General features: G+C 42.0%; 1 protein-coding gene across 4 annotated transcripts in view; it reads left to right on the forward strand.

Moving 5' to 3' along the window:
- The first annotated feature begins 13720 nt into the window (after nucleotides 1-13720).
- Cdk13 (cyclin dependent kinase 13) overlaps nucleotides 13721-21448 on the forward strand; it is a 91039-nt gene continuing 83311 nt past the window's right edge. For all 4 annotated transcript variants that reach the window (XM_052157114.1, XM_052157117.1, XM_052157116.1 and 1 more), the window contains exon 1: nucleotides 13721-15018. In XM_052157114.1, coding sequence (XP_052013074.1) covers nucleotides 13805-15018 — 1214 coding nt within the window. In that variant the 5' untranslated portion in view covers nucleotides 13721-13804. The remainder of the gene's footprint in view (nucleotides 15019-21448) is intronic.

A 21448-nucleotide genomic window follows, 5' to 3' on the forward strand; every position in this document is an offset into this window, starting at 1 on the left:
ATTAAATGACAATCTCAGTATAAGTTATAGTATACCTCCCTAAGAGTTAGTGGCTGGGAGTTGGCAGAGGATGGGAAAGGTGGTTGTGCTGGCTAATTTTATGTTAACTTGACACAAACTAGAGTCACCTGAAAGGAGGGCACCTCAGTTGAGAAAATGCCTCCATAAGATCCCCTGTAAGGTCTTTTCTTAATTAGTGATCAATGGGGGAGGGCCCAGCCCATTGTGGGTGGGGTCATTCCTGGGCCGACAGTCCTGGGTTCTATAAGAAAGCAGGCTGAGGAAGCCAGGGGAAGCAAGCCAGCAAGCAGCACCCACTCTGTGACCTCTGTATCAACTCTCACATCGAGGTTCCTGCCCTGCTTGGAGTTTTGCCCTTATTGATTTGGATGAACTGTTATATAAAATAAACCTTTTTAACCCCAAGTTTCTTATGATCATGGTAATTTATCACAATTCCCACTGACCACTTAGGCTTCTGATGAAGTTTGTTGTGTTCCCAGGAGAATATGGAAAAAAATACTCTTAATATAAAGATAAATATAAGATATATAAAGATAAATATATTTACATATATAAAGAATGTATATATAAAGGCGATTTAGTAGAATGATTTGCAGGCTGTGGTCTAGCTATCCCAACAATGACAGTCTACCTAAAGAAGGTTGAAGAATCCAGTAGTTGTTCAGTCCATGAGACTGGGTGTCTCAGCTGGATGTAAGTATACAGAATCCTGAAGAGGAAGGCTATAATGCCAGTGAAGGAAATTCATTCTTTTAGCTGTGTTCCTCTACAGAACACTAATATGCATGGCAAGACTGTTCATAAGAGGGTAACTGTTTTAGATTCCTTTCTGTTGTTATGACAATACCATGACCAACAGCAATTCATGAGGAAGAGTTTCTTTCAGCTTTCAAGTTTCAGCCCATCACTGAAGAAAGGTGGGGACTCAAACAGGAATCTGTTTGGGACACTGCTTCTGGCTTACTCAAAGTCTCATACCCCAACCTTACCTTGGCAATTTCTCAGCTGGGGCTTCTGCTCTCAGATAACTCTAAGGATCTGTGCAAAGTTGACAATTAATAATAACCAGGACAGTAATCAACTTTTTTCTGATTGGGTTTGAGGGTTTCTCCAAGAGGAAATTCATACCAGGTAACTGTACCTCTGTTCAAAACAAAACCAAATTACCATTGCTAGTATCTCAGTCAGGGTTTCTATTCCTGCACAAACATGACCAAGATGCAAGCTGGGGAGGAAAGGGAGGAGAGGAGTACTTACACTTCCACACAGCTGTTCATCACCAAAGGAAGTCAGGACTGGAACTCAAGCAGGTCAGGAAACAGGAGCTGATACAGAGGTCATGGGGGGGATGTTCCTTACGGGCTTGCTTCCCCTGGCTTGCTCAGCTTGCTTTCTTATAGAACCCAAGACTACCAGCCCAGGGATGGCACCACCCACAATGGGCCCTCCCCGCCTTGATGACCAATTGAGAAAATGCCTTACAGCTCGAGGCTCCTTTCACTTTGCTAACTCCAGTGTATGTCAAGTTGACACACAATACCAGCCAGTATATCTAGGGAGGTCACAAAGCCTAGGGATGAACCTAACACAGTTTCTCTGCTAAATGACCATGTTGACAAACTATTCTCTAAACATATATGTTTATAGCCACAGATTAGTGCTTTTAACTTGGGCTAAAGCTTGATGAAGAGACTCATAACTAGTTACAGCTGAGAATGGGCCCTAAATGGGCTCAGGGAACATGCAATAGGAGGAAGAAGGAAGAAACATTGGAGGGGAGGAGTACTGTGAAATGTTGTCTTCTGGAAATGACATGGTGGTTGTACTCATGAACTGGAAGCAGCTATGGTGACAATGTACAAGACTTACACAAGATCAAGCTAGTCAACATTCCAGTATGGCTAGGGGAGGAGATCGCAAGCCCCCTCCCTGCCCCCGAGCTGAGTTGCTACTCCAGTTGAGTTGTCATTAGGGTTTGTGATTCTCGGCAGGCTTCCATGCTCCACTGGATGGTCCTTTACCCTTGCAAATTTGAGCAGCCTTAATTGAAATTGATTAAAACAAAAAAGGAAGACTGGAGGTGGGAGGAGTTTGTGTTGGGGAGAGAATGGGGAGGCTGGAAGGGAGAGTAGGGTGGTTTGATCGAGATACATTTTATACATGTGTGAAACTGAAAGAATACATTAAACATATTAAAGAACAAAAAATTTCAGTTTCCCATTATTATTTATGTCATGATCAGCAACTTCATTTCTCTGAGTTTTATTTTTTGGCTGTGAAACAGGATTAATAAATTACTTTATTGTACTGGCTAGTTTTGTGTGTCAACTTGACACAGGCTGGAGTTATCACAGAGAAAGGAGCTTCAGTTGGAGAAGTGCCTCCATGAGATCCAACTGTGGGGCATTTTCTCAATTAGAGATCAAGGGGGAAGAGCCCCTTGTGGGTGGTTCCACCTTTGGGCTGGTGCTCTTGGGTTCTATAAGAGAGCAGGCTGAGCAAGCCAGGGGAAGCAAGCCAGTAAGAAACATCCCTCTATGGCCTCTGCAGCAGCTCCTGTTTCCTGACCTGCTTGAGTTCCAGTCCTGATTTCCTTTAGTGATGAACTGCAACGTGGGAGTGTAAGCTCAATAACCCCTTTCCTCCCCAACTTGCTTCTTGGTCATGATGTTTGTGCAGGAATACAAACCCTGACTAAGACACTTTATATCTCAGGTGATGATTAGTAGTACCTCCCCCACTCCCAGCATAGTGTTTTTGAGGCTCATCTATGTAGCATGTAACAGAAGTATTTCCTTTTTGTTGCTGAACATTCTACTCTAAGGATATGCCATACTTCGTATTTGTTCATGAGCTGATGGACATTTGGGTCGTTTCTGCTTTTTAAACTATACTGAGTTGTATAGTGTTGAGTTGTATAGTGTTGAGTTGTATAGTGTTGAGTTGTATAGTGTTGAGTTGTATAGTGTTGAATTGTATAATGTTACTCCAAGCACTTGTACGTGTGTTTTATGGACTTATGTACAGTGGGTTTGTAGCCCTAGCAGTGGAATTGCTGATACATATGGTAACTCGAGGGCTGGTATTTTCAGAAACTACCAAACTGTTTTCCAAAGTGGCTATACCACCTTATCTTTCCATTAGCAGTGAATTAAGATTCCAATTTCTCTACTTCCACCACAGAACATGTTTATTGTCTGTAGGCAACAGTATTTGAAATAGTAACTTATTATGAATGGCTAATGTTGAGAATCTTCCCATGTGCTTTTTGGCCACTGGTATACCATTGAAAAAATGTCTATTCACTCTTTAAATGTCTTTTATACCAATACTTGATTCTCTTTCTACTTCTTAATGGAATTCTTTCAAGCAAAGCAATATTTTTAATTTTCTTCAAATCCAATGTATTTTTACATTTGCTATGTATGCTTTTTCTCATTTGAGGAGTTTAGTTTTTTTTCTAAATTAACTCAAGGTTGCAAAAGATTCCCATGTTTACCTCTCCAGACTATATGGTTTCAGCTCTTACTTTTAGGTCTCTGGCATGCTTTTAAAAGTTTGTAAAGGGTGGGAATCAAAGTCTATCCTCTTGTATGTACATGTCTAGTTGTGCAAGTACTGCATGTTGAAAAGGCAAGTCTTCTCCACTGAACTGCCTCCATACCCTTCCTAGAAATTACCTAACGAAAATGAGAGAGTGAATTGATTTTTTAATGCCAATTCCAATACTTCTTTCTATTGTAATATTTTGTAAGTAAAACAAGATTCATACAGCTAGTTAAAAATTCAAATATAATGGAGAGAAACTTGAAGCAATACCACTGAAATCAGGTACTAGACAAGACTGTCCTCTCTCTCCCTACCTGTTCAAAGTCCTAGCCAGAGCAATTATACAACAAAGGAGGTCAAAGGGATACAAATTGGAAAGGAAGAAGTCAAAGTATCACTATTTGCAGGTGATATGGTAATATAGTTAAGTGACCCCAAAAATTCCACCAGAGAACTACTAAACCTGATAAACAACTTAAGCATAGTGGCTGGATATAATTTTTTGTTTGTTTTTTTGAGACAGGGTTTCTCTGTTTAGCCCTGGCTATCCTTGAACTCACTCTGTAGACCAGGCTGGCCTCAAGCTCAGAAATCTGCCTGCCTCTGCCTCCCAAGTGCTGGGATTAAAGACATGTGCCGCCACCTGACTGGATATAAAATTAACTCAAACAAATCAGTAACCTTCCTATACTCAAAGGATAACAAGGCTGAGAAAGAAATTAGGGAAATGACACTCTTCACAACAGTCACGAATAATATAAAATATCTTGGTCTGACTCTAACCAAGCAAGTGAAAGATTTGCATGAAAAGAACTTCGAATCTCTGAAGAAAGAAATCAAAGAAGACCTCAGAAGATGGAAAGATCTCCCATGCTCATGGATTTGCAGGGTTAATATAGTAAAATGGCCATCTTGCCTAAAGCAATCTATAGATTCAATGCAATTCCCATCAAAATTCCAATTCAATTCTTCATAGAGTTAGAAAGAGCAATTTCCAAATTTATCTGGAATAACAAAAAACCCAGGATAGCAAAAACTATTCTCAACAATAAAAAAACCTCTGGCAGAATCACCATCCCTGATCTCAATAGTGAGCAATAGTGATAAAACCTGCATGGTATTGGTACAGGTACAGGCATGTAAATCAATGAAATAGAATTGAAGACCCAGAAATGCACCCACACACCTATGGTCACTTGATCTTTGACAAAGGAACTAAAACCATCCGGTGTGTGTGTGTGTGTGTGTGGGGGGGGGGGGGAACAGCACTTTCAACAGATGGTGCTGGTTCAACTGGCAGTCAACATGTGAAAGAGTGCAAATTGATCTCCCTGTACAAAGCTCAAGTCCAAGTAGATTAAGGACTTCCACATAAAACCAGATACACTGAATCAAATAAAAGAGAAAGTCGGGAAGAGCCTGGAACACATGGGCACAGGGGAAATTTTCCTGAACAGAACACCAATAGCTTATGCTCTAATATCAAGAATTGACAAATGGGACCTCATAATATTGCAAAGCTTCTGTAAGGCAAAGGACACTGTCAATAGGACAAAACAGCAACCAACAGATTGGGAAAAGATCTTTACCAACTCTACATCCAATAGAGGGCTAATATCTAATATATACAAAGAATTCAAGAAGTTAGACTCCAGAGAAACAACCCTATTAAAAATGGGGTACAGAGCTAAACAAAGAATTCTCAACTGAGGAATACCAGATGAACACCTAAAGAAATGTTCAATATCCTTAATTATCAGGGAAATGCAAATCAAAGCAACGCTGAGATTTGACCTCACACCAGTCAGAACAGCTAAGATCAAAAACTCAGGAGACAACAGATGCTGGAGAGGATGTGGAGAAAGAGGAACACTCCATCATTGCTGGTAGGATTACAAGCTGGTATAGTCATTCTGGAAATCAGTTTGGTGGTTCTTCAGAAAATTGGACATAGCACTACCTGAGGACCCAGCTATACCACTCCTGAGATACCCAGAAGATGCTCCAACATGTGATAAGGACACAAGCTCCACTATGTTCATAGCAGCCTTTTTTTTTTTTTAAATTATAGCCAGAAGCTGGAAAGAACCCAGATGTCCCTCAACAGAGGAATGGATACAGAAAATGTGGTACATTTACACAGAGGAGTACTACTCAGCTATTAAAAACAATGAATTCAAGAAATTCTTAGGCAAATGAATGGAACTAGAAAATATCCTAAGTGAGGTAACCCAATTACAAATGAACACACATGGAATGCACTTGCTAATAAGTGGATATTAGCTCAAAAGCTCGGAATACCCAAGATACAACTCAGAGACCACATGAAACTCAAAAAGAAGGAAGACCAAAGTCTGAATAGTTTGGTCCTTCTTAGAAGGGAGATCAAAATACTCATGGCTCACAGCCAACCAATGGACTGAGCATAGGGTCCCCAATGGAGAAGCTAGAGAAAGGACCCAAGGAGCTGAAGAGGTTTGCAGCCCCACAGGAGGAACAACAATATGTACCAACCAGTACTCCTAGAGCTCCCAGGGACTAAACCACCAACCAAAAATTACACATGGAGGGACCCATGACTCCAGCTCCATATGTAGCAGAGGATGGCCTTTTCAGACATCAATGAAAGGAGAGGCCATTGGTTTTGTGCAGGCCCGATGCCCCAGTGTAGGTGAATGCCAGGTCAGCAAAGTGGCAGTGTGTGTTGGGGGTTGGTGAGCAGGAGGAGGGGGGATGGGATAGGGGGTTTTCTGAGGGGAAATGAGGAAAGGGGATAACATTCAAAATGTAAACAAAGCAAATATCTAATAAAAAATTTAAAAAAATTTTCAGTTTAGGATGTATAATTGTTAATTTTACCATATGGTGAACAAAACACTTCAAATGCTCTTATTCTATGTACCTGTCCTGGAGAATTTATATACCATCTCAACATGTATGTTTTGTCTTTGTTTACTTAATTTTTTGTTTAAAAATACAAAAGATTTATCAATTAAAAATTCAAATATAGATTATTTCCTGTGGCCTCCATTACTAATACTGTATTTTATGACAGCAATGATGTTAGCAGCTGATCATAGGCCCCATCTTCCATATGAGATACTTTAATATAGGTAGATTATTATATTGGTGCTTTAGTCAAATATACTCATGGATATAGTTATTTAAAATATTTTTCTGTAGTTGAAATTCCCAATATTCCTAAAAATCTGTCTCCTAATAGGACTCCTGTTTATGAAATTAAAGATCAAGAAAATATTTACTCCACTAAAATGTTTTTAAAATGACATATTTCATTGTATGGATTTTTTTGTTTTTTGTTTTTTTGGTTTTGTTTGTTTGTTTGTTTTTTGTTTTTTGAGACAGGGTTTCTCTGTGTAGCCCTGGTTGTCCTGAAACTCACTCTGAAGACCAAGCTGGCCTCGAACTCAGAAATCCGCCTACCTCTGCCTCCCCAGTGTTGGGATTAAAGGTGTGTGCCACCACTGCCTGGCTCATTGTATGGATTTATCTCTTTAATACATATCTAGTGCAGTATAATTGCAAAACACAAACAGAATATTTTCCAAGAATTTGCATTCTATTTCTGGTCAACAAATTTGCCAGAATAATTACAAAAATTATTTCAGAAAAAGCACAAAACTAATTTTAGTGTTGGTATCATGTCTGATGAATTGGTAATAGCTGTTTATAGCATCATTTGTGAATTATTCTGAGTCTATTTTTAAAATGAACTTGGAGAACTATCATATCATTATGATTATATACATAATATAGAATATATTACTATTACATATATTTAATTATAATTACTATATTATTAATTAGATACCATATAATTAATTAGTGATATGCATTCTGGTTGTAGGATGGAGATCAGGGACCATGACAAAATATTTAGCAATTTCATTTGGCTTTAACAATATCAGGGAAAAAAATGATGCTTAAACAAATGAACAGTTGTATGCTTTTGGGGGTTTGTGTTTGTAGACCAGGGTTGGGTTGGTGAATTCGCATGGTTGAGAATACACTAGGCCCTTCTGTATTTTCTTCACCCAAGCATCCTTAGGCTATATGTGCTCCTTCGCAATAATATGGTAGCTGGATTTGAGTTTTAGAAAGTAAGTGTGAAGGGGAAAGCTACAGGTCAGCTGAATTCACTGACTAAGCTTTTCTTGCTGTGATAAAATAGTCTGACAAAAGCGTCCTAAGTGGAAGGGTTTATTTCTGGCTCACAGTTCAAGAGTACAGTCCATGGTGGTAGAGAAGTCACCGACGCGGGAGCTTGGAACAGCTGTTCACATCTCAGCCATGAGATGTGTGGAGAACTATGAGTACGCATGCTCCATTCACGGTCCATTCTCTATAGAATGGCTCTACACAGTTAAGACGGGCCTTCCCACATTAGTTAACCTAGTCACACACTACTTCACACTTGCACGGAGCGCATTCTTACGTTTTCCCATTAACAATGCACTCTCATCAACGTTGCTTGTCAGTGCTAGCAGACACTGTGTCAACACTTCACGTAGTATACACAGACTGTTGTAACGTGGAGATCCCAGCAAATCAATTTCAGGTGGAAGTGCTGAGAATCGCGAGGGATTGTTGTTTTACCGAAAACATAAATTTATACAGAATGGCAGTGGGTCAGGTAGCATCAGCAACTGATCGTGTGTCCCCATCTTCCATACGTTTTCTTCCCTTCCTCTCCTCCTTTCATTTTTTTTTATTTTTGATGACAGAATTTCACTGCATAGCACATCCTGGAATTTGCAATTCTTTTATTTCAGCCTTCTGAATGCTGAGATTAGAGGGGTTTTCCACGATACCTAGCTATAGTTCATTGGATTAGATGAATCCAGAATATTTTAGGTCTTTGTCACAGGGGATCTATCAAAATGTTTTAAAAGAACAGTGATGCTGCCCCTGTGTAATTTATTATTGCATTAGAGGTGTCATGTCCACCTTATTAAAGATGCATCTTGTGTGTGAGTTCATGAAGTTCTTGAAACTGTTGTTACAAGAACAGTGTTTTTTTTTTTTTTTTAAGGAAATTCCCGGGCATGTTGATCAATATACCACATACGTTACTAGATTTTACTTTATTAAAGTATGCATAATGGAATATTCCACTAGTGCATCATGTTTAGCTTTTCAAAACCAGTTCCTTGTGTTTCTGTTTCTAACAGCCCTTCCATCTTAAGTTGCTTTTGTCAGTGCTTGCTTATTCTTTCTTTCTTTTGAGACAGGGTCTCCTTATGTAGACTTAGCTGGTATACACACACACACACACACACACACACACACACACACACACAGAGGCACAAACCAAAATGCAATGAAAAAATGAAAAAAAAAAAACCCTAAACAATAAAAATGTTAAATAAGGATACCAATTTCATCATGGGAGTCAGCTCTTGTGATCTTGTTTAATTTTAATTCCTAGCCGGGAGGTGGTGGCACACGCCTGTAATCCCAGCACTCTGGGAGGCAGAGGCAGGCGGATTTCTGAGTTAGAGGCCAGCCTGGTCTACCGAGTGAGTTCCAGGACAGCCAGGGCTACACAGAGAAACCCTGTCTCAACAAAACCAAATTCAAAAAAAAAATTTCTACTTCCTTACCAAAGGCCCTGCCTTCAGTTACCATTGACAGACGATTTGGGAATTGAGTTTCTAGTTCGTGGATTTTTGGAGGAAACATTCAAGCTATCGCAGCATTATACTTTTCTATTTTAATTCTAGAATATATTAATACCACTGGGCTCAATAGAAAGTTCAGAGTCAGTAATGTATATAACACCTTGCATTCTTGAAAGCATGGTCTTCAAATCTGGACAGAACAATGGACCATACTTGCTAGAAGTATACTTTGGGCCAGTTTCTGTATGTCTTACTCTTACTTGTAAACCATTGGTAATTTTTACAGGAAGATTGACATGATAATTTATGTTCAGGATGGAAAACTCACGACTAAAATGGTGTTCTTCTAACGTGAACAAACATTGTAAACCAGGACCATTCAGGATGGCCTAGAACATGGCCGTCTTGCTTATAGGTGCTGCTATATTGAATGAGGTAATACTTAGCATAGAATGGTGGTGCATGGCAAACAGTAAATACTGGTTTGTCTTTGTTTATTCAAAAGTTCACTGGGCTTAATTTAAGTAGTAATTTACTGATCTCTCTCTCTCTCTCTCTCTCTCTCTCTCTCTCTCTCTCTGTGTGTGTGTGTGTGTGTGTGATGGAGAATAAGAATAAGAAGGGCTGAGAGCTTAAAGATTTTTTCAAGGCTAAGAAAAGCTGTAAATCAGCTCTCTCTAAAGAAGGATCAATATTAACAAATACTGTAAACATTCCTATTTACAGGGTCATGGAGTGAGTGTGTAGCCTACTCATGAACTGTGCATCATTTACAAGTTTAAAGGCAACGATCAAGTTTTATGTCTGTGTCTGTGATTTCACATAGTGTTTGACCCAAGGTCCTTTATTCTCTTAAAAATTGTGAAAACTGCAAAGAACATTTTAAAAAAAATGTTACCTACTAGTATTTTTTATTTTATTTTATTTTATTTTTGCTAAACTAGAAAAAGAATTTGAGAGTATTAAAAACAAAAAACAAAAGAGAAAAAAAGAAAACCCAACTGGTGTTTGCCTATAATCCCAGGATTTACAAGGCCAAATCAGAAGATTTAAAGTTTGAGGCCAGCTTGGATATTAAGTAGATAGATAAAATGAGGGAAGGAAAGGAGGATCAAAACATCGATTTAAGGAAACCCTTCTGCTGAGCATATGCCTTTAATCCCTGCACCTGAGAGGTAGAAGCAGGTAGAGCTCTGTGAGGGCAGCTCGGTCTACAGGGACATAGACTCTGCCTCAAAAAAAAAAAAAAAAAAAGAAAAAAAAAGTAACTCTTATAAGTCATTTAAAGACTTGTTAGTTTAGATTCTGCAACATCATCTGCCCCCCCCCCCCCCCACACACACACACACCCACACCAAGACAAGGCCTCATGTGTCTCAGGCTGGTCTTTAATTTGTGATGTAGCCAAAGCTGACCTTGAACTTCTGATCCTCCTGTCTTTTTTTTTTCTTTTTTCTTTCTTTTTTCTTTTCTTTTCTTTTTTCTTTTTTTCTTTTTGGTCCTAAGTACAGGGACTAGGCTTGCAAACCTCTTTACTGCCCATTTTAATTGAAATTTGATTTTTAAAAAAATTTTTATCTTTTATGTATGTGTTCTCAGGCTAGACTAGACGAGAGCATTGGATTCCTGTAACTATAGATGGTTGTGAGCTACTATATGGGTTCTGGAATTTGAACCCAGGTCTTCTGAAAGAAAAAATTGGGATTCTATCTCCAGTGTCAAGCTGCCTTCTCAAGCAATCTGTTTTAATATTTTCATTGGATAAATCGTGTAAATCAGATATATTACTGGAAGGGTGGTGAGTATTTCAATAGCCTTTCTAGACTGGGTAACCTTTGACACTACACCAGTTTCCTACCTACCTACCGTGCAGGCGTCCATCACCTTCTGCTTTATGTGGCTGGGGCTCAACTCCAGGGCGTTTGCATACTAGGCAAGCTCTCTAACAACTGAGATCCCTCCTCCCCAGCCCCAAACTATAAAGAACAGCATAGATGGTAGATAATGATTTGTCAGATAAACAAAGAATATTTTTAAAACCAGGAGGCAATAAAGACACATAATTACAAGAAAAGCACACTAGCAGCAAACTGAAAAAAAAACAAACAGAAAACAGTTCCAAGTGGCAATTTAAAAATCTCTATGTAGGTAGCAGATATTAAAGAAACATCAAATTTAAAAGATAATTTCCATTACTTTGGATCTCGAATCCTATTAATAGCATTTCCAAGCAAGTGAGCAAGTTCTTGAGGAAACATGGGTAGCAGAATCTCTTTAAAATGTAAGTTTTCTATTTGTAGCCCAGGCTAGACACAGTGTATAGACACTATACATTTATTATGGACCAAGTTTTATTTGTAGGGACAATAACTGATGACATTCTCAAGTGGAGTAGTTTATACTAGAGGCTATACAAACATCATTTTTCCTCTTCTGTTATATTTCAGGTTTTATGTTTTTTTCTTGGCGTGGTGGGATGGGGTGGACAGTGTTATTATGTAGAGTTCAGATAGGCCAGAACTTACCATTGTCCTTGGCGTGGTTCAGCCTTCATTATATTGGGAATAGACATATACCAATTGCATCAGGCTTTAAAAAGCAGCATGATGGTATAGGTTGATCTTATTTTTCTGAAAAGACTCTCTCTAAGTAAACTCTCTTTAGTAAGCTACAGAATTGCGAGTTAACAATATTGTCAAGAAGAAATTTGCTTCAGGTAACATACTTCTGAAATTTAGTTTCCCATTATCTTTACTTTGCCCTCTGCTGTGTAGAAGGTCTCACTGGTGGGTGATCCATCAGGCCTGTCATTGTCCGAAGTAGCTATTCAAACCTATTTATCTTCTCCAAGTATCTTTTGTAAACTTCGAAGTCTGAGCTTCTATCAGTTTGTGATGACACTGAGGTCGACTTGATTACTAAGTATTTAACAACTGAAAACCAACTGATGATCTGAATAAATTTCTTAAGGGGTAATTTCAAGTACCCACAGAGCGATCTGTTTAGCCTCTTTCCAGTATTAATGACCAACAAACCATTTAGATTTTAATCCAAATACCTCGAATGCCTAGCCTCTAACTGAAGGGCAATCTTAGGGCAAGAGATGCAAGTGAGGGCATTATGTAGTTGACAGCTCATAGGTTTAGATGTAAATATAGGTGAAAGGTCAACATTACTACAAAATGTTTTTAATGTTACTGGGATTTTCAGTAGTCCTCCTTGATATTCCACCTATTCTCCAGACTTACTTAAGGCTTTTTTTTTTTAAATTATTTCATATATGTGAGTACATTGTAGCCGTCTTCAGACACATTCGAAGAGAAATCCCCATTTCAGACGGTTGTGAGGCACTATGCAGTTGCTGGGATTTGAACTCAGAACTTCTGGAAGAGCAGTCAGTGCTCTTAACCACTAAGCTATCTCTCCAGCCCTACTTAAGGCTTTTTAAAGGTTCCAGAACTTCAGTGTTGCGGAACCTCGAAGCTATAAACACCAAGTATATTTTTAGGTTACGATGGGTCCTTGAACTTGGGCGTACGTGAGTCTAGTCTGGCTAACGTCATATTTGCCCTCTGTGGGGAGCCTCCTCTCCTCTCACGGATGTTCCAATCCCGAGGCTGGGGAAAGGGTAGTCCGAAAGGTTCGCCCGGGTCCTGCCGTGACCTTTCACTGGGGGCGAGCAACAAGCGCCATGACGGGAGCCACTGGGAGGGCCTGCAGAGACAACATAGAGCAGCCCACGCCTCCTCTCCTTTCTTTAACCCCGCTTCTCAGTCCCACCCCTGCCGGAAGTGGAGTGGCTCCTGCGTCACTTCCGGTGACGACCAGGGTCCTGGCGGGAGCGAGCACGCAGCACCTCCCTCGACAGCGCTACGGCTCTCCATCTGCGTTCCCTAGCGTGACGAGCGTGCGCGCCGCCGACCTAGCGTTTGGTTTAGGGAAAGTCTTGAGGAACGCGGCGAGTGGGTGGTGCGCGGTGAGGGCTCCGCCAGCCAGTCGCGTCGCCCTCCCGCAGGGAGAACGCCGAGTGAAGGGAGGGGCGAGCGGCGCGCGCGGAGCCCGCGTGGAGGGGCGGAGGACAGCGAGCCGCGCCCCCGCTCCGGAAGCTGCGCGCAGTGCCCTCGGGGCGCAAGGCCCAGGCCCGTCCGAGCGCCGCGGGGTGTCGCCGCCGCCACTGGAGGACGTGGACGCGCTGCGGCCGGCGACGGAGGCGTGCTGTGGTCGCGCCCACTGCCCTCCCGCGAGCTCGCCCCCGACGTCAGGACGATGGAGTGAAGCGCGGCCCGCGGTGGCACTTCCGCGTTGCGCCGCCGGAGCCCGAGGCCGCCGCCGCCGCCGCCCGGCGCGGCCGGCTTTCTGCCGAGGACAGGATCCTCCCGCGCCAGGCCCTGAGGCCGCTGCGCACACACCGCGACAGGAACCGGGGACGCGCGTCCCGACCCGGATTATCGTGGCGCGACTCCCGGCCGGCCCTGCTGCTCGCTACCCCTCCGCCGCCCCTGCCGTCCCCTTCCCGGCGGGGGACATGGCCAGGGTCTGACCCCGGAGGAGGCCGCACCCGCGCCGCACTCTGCGGCGGGCTCTAGGCGATGCCGAGTAGCTCGGACACAGCGCTGGGGGGAGGCGGGGGCCTGAGCTGGGCCGAGAAGAAGTTGGAGGAGCGCCGCAAGCGGAGGCGATTCCTGTCCCCTCAGCAGCCGCCGCTGCTGTTGCCGCTCCTGCAGCCGCAGCTCCTGCAACCGCCGCCGCCCCCGCCGCCTCTGCTCTTCCTGGCTGCCCCCGGCGCGGCCGCCGCCGCAGCCGCCGCCGCCGCGGCCTCCTCCTCCTGCTTCAGCTCGGGCCCTCCTCTGGAGGTCAAGCGGCTGGCGAGAGGCAAGAGGCGCCCCGGAGGGCGGCAGAAGCGGCGCCGCGGGCCCCGCGCCGGGCAGGAGGCGGAGAAGCGCCGGGTCTTCTCGCTGCCCCAGCCGCAGCAGGACGGCGGTGGCGGTGCCAGTAGCGGCGGGGGTGTGACCCCGCTGGTGGAGTACGAGGATGTGAGCTCCCAGTCCGAGCAGGGGCTGCTGCTGGGGGGCGCCAGCGCGGCAACGGCGGCGACGGCTGCCGGGGGAACGGGGGGCAACGGCGGGAGTCCGGCCTCCTCCTCCGGCACGCAGCGGCGCGCGGAGGGGTCGGAGCGCAGGCCGCGCCGGGACCGTCGCAGCAGCAGCGGCCGCAGTAAGGAGCGCCACCGCGAGCACCGGCGGCGGGATGGGACGCGCAGTGGCAGCGAGGCCTCAAAGGCCCGCAGCCGCCACGGACACAGCGGCGAGGAGCGGGCGGAGGCAGCTAAGAGCGGCAGTAGCAGCAGCGGTGGCGGCCGCCGCAAGAGTGCGTCGGCTACGTCCAGCAGCAGCAGCAGCCGCAAGGACCGGGACCTCAAGGCCCATCGCAGCCGGACTAAGTCGTCCAAGGAACCGCCCTCGGCCTACAAGGAGCCGCCCAAGGCCTACCGGGAGGACAAGAGCGAGCCGAAGGCCTACAGGCGGCGGCAGCGGTCCCTGAGCCCGCTGGGAGGCCGGGACGAAAGCCCGGTGTCCCACAGGGCCTCGCTGAGCCTCCGGAGCCGCAAGTCCCCCAGCCCAGCGGGAGGTGGCAGCAGTCCCTATTCCCGGCGGCTGCCGCGCTCCCCGAGCCCCTATAGCCGGCGCCGCTCGCCCAGCTACAGTCGCCACAGCTCCTACGAGCGGGGCGGCGATGTATCCCCCAGCCCGTACAGCAGCAGCAGCTGGCGGCGCTCTCGCAGTCCCTACAGCCCAGTACTCAGGTGAGTCCTACCCCTAGGAGGCAGGGAAAGTGGAGTGAGGCGCCTCTGCTCTACTCGGTCCACTTCCCGGATCAGAGCTCTGGGCCGGAGGGAGAGTTTCTAGCGGGGAGGGGGAGTGCCCTGCGCACCTGTGAGGGTGAGAGGGAGGGACAGTTCTAAGAGTTCGAAGTTTTTAACTTGTTGCTTTTAACTATTAACAGGTTTATGCAAATGCTCTTCCTGCATTGCTAGTTTGGCTTAATTTGTCTTAATACCTGTTTATGGAGAAAACGTTACTTTGTTGATTTATTAATGGACTGCAATACAGGGACTTGTATTGTAAAAAGTAACCAGAATCTGGTGATGTCAGAGTTAGATAAGGATTGTAGATATTTCATGTGGTTAATACGGGGATGGGAAAAGCAGCTTTTGTAAAGTTTAATACTCGAAATACATATAAGTAGACGTTGATAGAAATAGTTTGAAGATAAATTATATATGAAAGGTATTCTTGTGTTGGGTACTTTTTTATCTGATCTTTCAAAGTCAGGGTTTTAAAAAGAAGGCAGAAAATGACAAGTTATGTTCAGTATGTTCAGTACCCAGTTGCGAATAATATAAGTGGATATAGTGGTATAGCATAACGAGTAAATAGCTTAGTACATTCTCCGACCACTATAAATCTGAAACTGCTCACTGTAAAGTTAGGCCTTTTAACTAATGATAACCCTAATGAACTTGTTCAGAAATTTTTGCAGAGATAATATAATCTGAAACTTGCTTTTATATAGCTGTTCAGCCATTGTTATACAATCATAGTCTCAAAAATGTGTGTATATTGATACATCTATTCTGTAGAGTGAATTAAAAGTGACTTTTGAGTACTTTATAGGTCTTGTAGCTTCTTATATTACTTAACATATCTGGGCCTTCTAGGCTTTATGGTTTAGGGTTTGGTAAACTAGCCTTAGGATTGACTAGGTTAAGTTTCATAACTTTATATAGCCATTTAAGTGTGTAATGGCAGTTTTAATAATGAGTGTTTTTAGATTTGGTAAGGTTTAGCAAGGCTTCTTCTTGTTTCATGTTGGTGGTCTGTACTACATAGTGCAGTTTGTGTGATTAGGACTGTACATGCTTCCAACATATCTAAGAACACATATGTTAGTGATAGTTAGGCAGGGCAAGAAAGACAAAGCTACTGTCCTCATAGAGCTAGCATATAGAAAGGCCACTTACTAGGGAGTCTTTTCATGGTGTGTGTATTGACCAGCTGTATTTCCAAAGGGTTCATTTTTGGAAGAAGCTTTTCAGTAATATTGGCCAACATTTCTGACAACTGGCCATGTGGTTCGCTCCTGAATACATCAATAGGTGATAACACATTGTTTTGGCAGTCTGTGTAGTACTTGAGTTCAGACACTATTTCCCCAGTTTCTTTCTTGCATAATTTGTTAGGCTTCTTAGCAAAACCATTGATGACTTAGTTTGCTAATCTGTAATATTTAATACCTGTCTTTTTTTTGTTATTTCAAGGGATAAATGAAAAATTGCCTTTTATAAAGTATACATCCCTAAAGAAATCAAAAGTGGTTGAATTGTGAATAGTTTGAATTGCTAAAAGTCTTCATATGGAAATAGAAATCTACATCTACATATAATGCTTTGGAATATACACAACAAATTTGCCTACTAATCTTTAAAACTTGGAAGATAGCTGTCATGTTTCCAGGTCTTCTCTCTGGGCCAATAGCTTGTTTTTTTTTGTTTTTTTTTTTTTTGTTTGTTTTGGTTTTTTTTGTTTGTTTTTATTAAAATGTATGGTCTTGAGGTTTTTTATTTTGTTTTTGTTTGTTTGGTTTGTTTGCATTGTGTTACTTGTTAAATGTTATTCTTAAAATTTGAGGACATAACTGATGGCTAAATAGTTATTTGAAAAGCAAGATTTAAAAAAAATAGCAAATGTACATAGTGCTGAGGAACATGAATTCACTTGTGCAGCTTAATGCAAACAGTTTTGTTTGTTTCTAGGTTTAGTAGTAGAGTCAGATGACTGGCTCTTAATGAATAGACGAGATTGTAAGCTCCACAGTGGCATCTGGCCTGTCTTGCCCATCATTGAATTCCTAGTGCTCAGCACTGTATTTGGGTGGTTATACAATCTTAATAATCATTGAATAGGTAAGTGAAGGGATGATAGATAAGAGTTGACTGAACATAGAATCTGCCACTGTCAATCTGTATTGCCTTCTTCATTTGAATAGATAATTTACATAGACCATGCGCTATGGTATAAGAAATTTCAATATGACATTTTTCAAGCCCACATAATAATGAATGTTTTTCATTAGTATGCAGATATTTTTAAAGGAAGTGTATCCATACTCAATATAGTATTGAAATCATAGTCCCCAAGCTTAACTCTTAAGTCAGAATGAAATCTCTGTTATAGGAACTACCCAACAACCTGTTCTTTGTCTGCATTTGTATCTTCATTCCTTAGCTCCTGCATTTTATTTCATCAGTCTTCTTGGCTTTATTTCTCCTTGTAAACTGTTTACTGTTTTTCTTTTTTCTTTTAGGGTTTTTCCAGGTAGGTTCTGTCCTGCACTCTGTAGCCCAGGCTGGCCTCCAATTCAGATCTACCTGCCTCTGCCTCCTGAGCTATAGGCCTCTTCACTATTCGATTGTTGAGGTGTGTAAATTCTTATCATCTTTCTGATAAGCCCTATAATAAATGTGAGGTGTGTTAATACAAGTAAATAGAAAAGCGCTGAGTGTAGTGTTCTGTGTGGGGTGATGGTTCCCACCGATGGATTAGGAAACAAATGCCCCCAAAACTTGAGTGATTTGCTGACGAACTATGAAACAAATGATTTACAAACTTAAGTGCTTTGCATCCCCGTCAGTTTGAATTCAAAAGCTGAGCTAGCTGATTTGAAAGTCTTTAATATTGTGCTGTATTCAACCTCAGTTGATATTCAACCTGTTTTGTGGAGAAAAGAAAACAAAGACAAACCATCCTTTTAAGGGTACTTACATATCAGTTTGCTAAAACTTTATTTTATGAGTGTTTTGCTGCATATATGTCTGTGTACCACTTGCTGGCCTGGTGCCTGCTGAGGTTAGAGGGTTAGAAGGGGTCAGATGTTTTGCCTAGAGTTGAAAATAATTGTGAGCTGCTTTATGGATGCTAGGAATTGAACACAGGTCTCCATAAAGAGCAAAAAGTGCCTTTAAACCCTAAAGTTTTTTGTTTTTTGTTTGTTTTTTGTTTTTTAAAGAAATTTTCTAGGCAGACTGGTTTGACATTATAATCAGTACTCAGGATTAGCTCATGGGCCTCTGAGAACATGTATGAAAATACAAGAAGCAAAATGTTTCTAACAATGCATTCAGCTTGATTATAATTTTTATTTGCTTATTTATTTATTTATTTATTTACTTATTTATTATTTGGTGGGGGCTTGGAAAGAACTCAGGTTCTCTGGCTTGTTAGATAAGCATTCCACCACTGGTTTCCTCCAGTCTCAATTTGTAAATTATTACTTATTGCTGATTTATCTGATACAGGAGGTGTTGACCTGAAGTTCCTGAAGTCAGGTTGATTTCCATCAGTATGTTGAACTGTATATAGCTAGTTTTGTCTTCCATCTGTATAGGCCTCATTACATCAAGATTTAGCAGACTTTGCTATTAAATAATAATACCAAGAGACTGAGAATCCAATTGCTGGTCCTCAGATAGAGATAATCGAAGTCACTGGTGTTTACTAGCCTATTATATGGTGTACCTGGTTACAATGATTTCATCCTTAAAACTGCTGTTCAAAGTAATGTCAAACTAGAATACTTGAGGGTTTTTTTTAAACTCCTATTATAAAAATGCTTCTGATTTGATACATTTCTTCATAGAAAAAGTATCAGAAATGTAAGATACAGAATAAGTGCAGAAACAAAAGAGAATGGAACTTAGGGTGAACAGTTTATTTTCCAAAAGTTGTGATCCATTCATTCTAAGAAGATGGTGCCGTGTCTTGCTCTTTTCTCAAGTCAGTCTTTACCATACATTTTCATGTGCTCTGTTCTCTTTAACTTTCTTTCCTCCTACTAATCTGCCTTTCCATCATTTGCTTATTTTTTAATATTATTTTTATTTTTTGTAGTTTGTTTTTTTCCAAGACAGAGTTTCTCTGTGTAACAACCCTGACTTTCCTGAAACTCCATTTGTAGACCAGGGTAGCCTCAAACTCACTGAGATCTACTGTCTTCTGATTGCTGGGACTAAAGGCATGTGCCACTAAGCCTGGCACTTTTCCGTTATTGTACACTCATATAGGCTGTCATTATTAACGTGTCAGACTTCCTATTAATACCCTTCCTCTACTCCTGTTCAGTTTCTTTTTTTTTTTATTTGCTTTTTGTTTTTCGAGACAGGGTTTCTTTGTATAGTCCTGGCTGTCCTGGAACTCACTCTGTAGGCCAGGCTGGCCTTGAACTCAGAATCCGATGGCCTCTGCCTCCCAAGTGCTGGGATTAAAGGCGTGTGCCACCACCGCCTGGGGCCTGTTCAGTTTCTTGAAATAGGGTCTGGCCTTGCCTCAGCCTCTGGAACACTAGCATTAAAGGAGTCAGTTACTAAAACTGTTTCCTTGGACCCATTCTAGTCTATGGTTTATTAGGGAAGTTTTCTTACTAAGTAGTTAAATACTTTGTCTCTTTTGTAAGGTTGGATATAAACATTGTGATACATTATGACTTAGTGCCTTTAATGATCTAACCCCATTCTGTCACAACTCTTATTTTTCAAACACTTTTATTTTTCTGTATTTCCCTGATAACTGTTCTCCAAGCTTGAAGAGACACTGACCTTTTTTCCATATTTGCAGTTTACTTTGTATTCACAAACTCCATCTTAGATCTTAACATCTTGATTGCTCGCTCATCTGCATGTTCATTTTTTTTCTCTGTGCTCCTTATAGCACTTTTGTTTTAAAAGTACCTGGATTCTACCTTAGTTAATTGGCTGACTGCATTTGGTAGTCCTTACTAGCTGGTAAGCTAAAGGATGAATTTACAACAGTATTTGGTAGTAGTGGTTTAATTCCTTAAGATCTCCTCCCCTCTTTCTCTTTTCCAGAGTAAAGAAAACCATTTTGTACAGGTACCACCATGAAACTTGCTAGCCATTTTGGTTCATATATTCTCTAGGATTGTGGAAGTAATTGTGATTTATAGGGAGAGACTTTAGTGGGTAAAAATGTACTGTTGAATTTGGTTGGAAAGGAGCTTATTCTGGAAAATTACCCTTTGACCTTCATTCACATGCCCATAGCCTGAGTGCACCACACTTAAACACACAGACAATAAAAACTGTTATTGAAGAATCTCCTGGCCAAGTATGGTGGCACATATTTTTAACCCCAGTCTTGTGAGGCAGAGGCTTGCAGAGGCCTTCATTTGAGGCCAGCCAGGGTTGCATAATGAGATCCCCACCTTAAAAAAAAGGGAAAGTCTTAATTTACTGGAAAATGAACAGAGTTCTCATTCATTTTAAATAAAATAAACATGGGCCTATAAACTGCTTATTTTCACTGTATCTTGTACTGACCAGGAAAAATAATTAGTTTTTCTTGGTGAATTAAAATACTTGTTATTGGGCGGGGCAGTGGTGGCACACGCCTTTAATCCCACCACTTGGGAGGCAGAGGCAGGCGGATTTCTGAGTTTGAGATCTGCCTGGTCTACAGAGTTCCAGGACAGCCGGAGCTACACAGAGAAACCCTGTCTCAAAACAAGAAAACCAACCCCCCCCCCCAACCCCCCAAAAAACCTGTTATGGTAGGAAGTGTCTGAGAAGACTCACTTATTTTATGTGAAACCCTAAAATTCCTGAAAAATCAATTGAAAGTGAATGTTACTTAGTCTTATATAAGGTAATCGAAACCTCGTCCCCTAATTGGTATCCTTACCCCATGTCACTTTCTTTTTCTTATCTTTTTTTGGTAGTGGTAGTTATTGTTATTTTTGTTTTGGGTTACCTTTATCTCACATGTAGAAATTGTTAATAAGCTTTGATGTGGATGCTGGAAGCAAAAGTGCCAAGCTTGAATCAGAAATTTTACTTCTTGAAGGTAGTGGACTTAATTCTCCTCTTTCTTCTTCCTCTTCCTTCTCTTCTTCTTCCTCCTCTTTCTTCCTCCTCTTCCTTCTCTTCTTCCTCCCCCTCCTCTTTCTTCCTCCTCTTCTAAGGCTTCCTCTTCTCTCTGCACAGGTGCTCTTTCTCCCTCCCCTCCCCTCCCCTCCCCACCCCATCACAGTGGTGACTTCCCTGGCCTGTCCTTGGGGCTAGTGAACTCGTCCACCCCAGAGCAGCTTCCCAATACCCCTGCCTTTAATATTAAAAAACAAACAAAACAAAAAAAAATTTAAATTGTGGGGAGACCTAATGC

Source organism: Apodemus sylvaticus, chromosome 14 (genome assembly GCF_947179515.1).
Source record: "Apodemus sylvaticus chromosome 14, mApoSyl1.1, whole genome shotgun sequence".
In the NCBI taxonomy this organism is placed as follows: Eukaryota; Metazoa; Chordata; class Mammalia; order Rodentia; family Muridae; genus Apodemus; species Apodemus sylvaticus.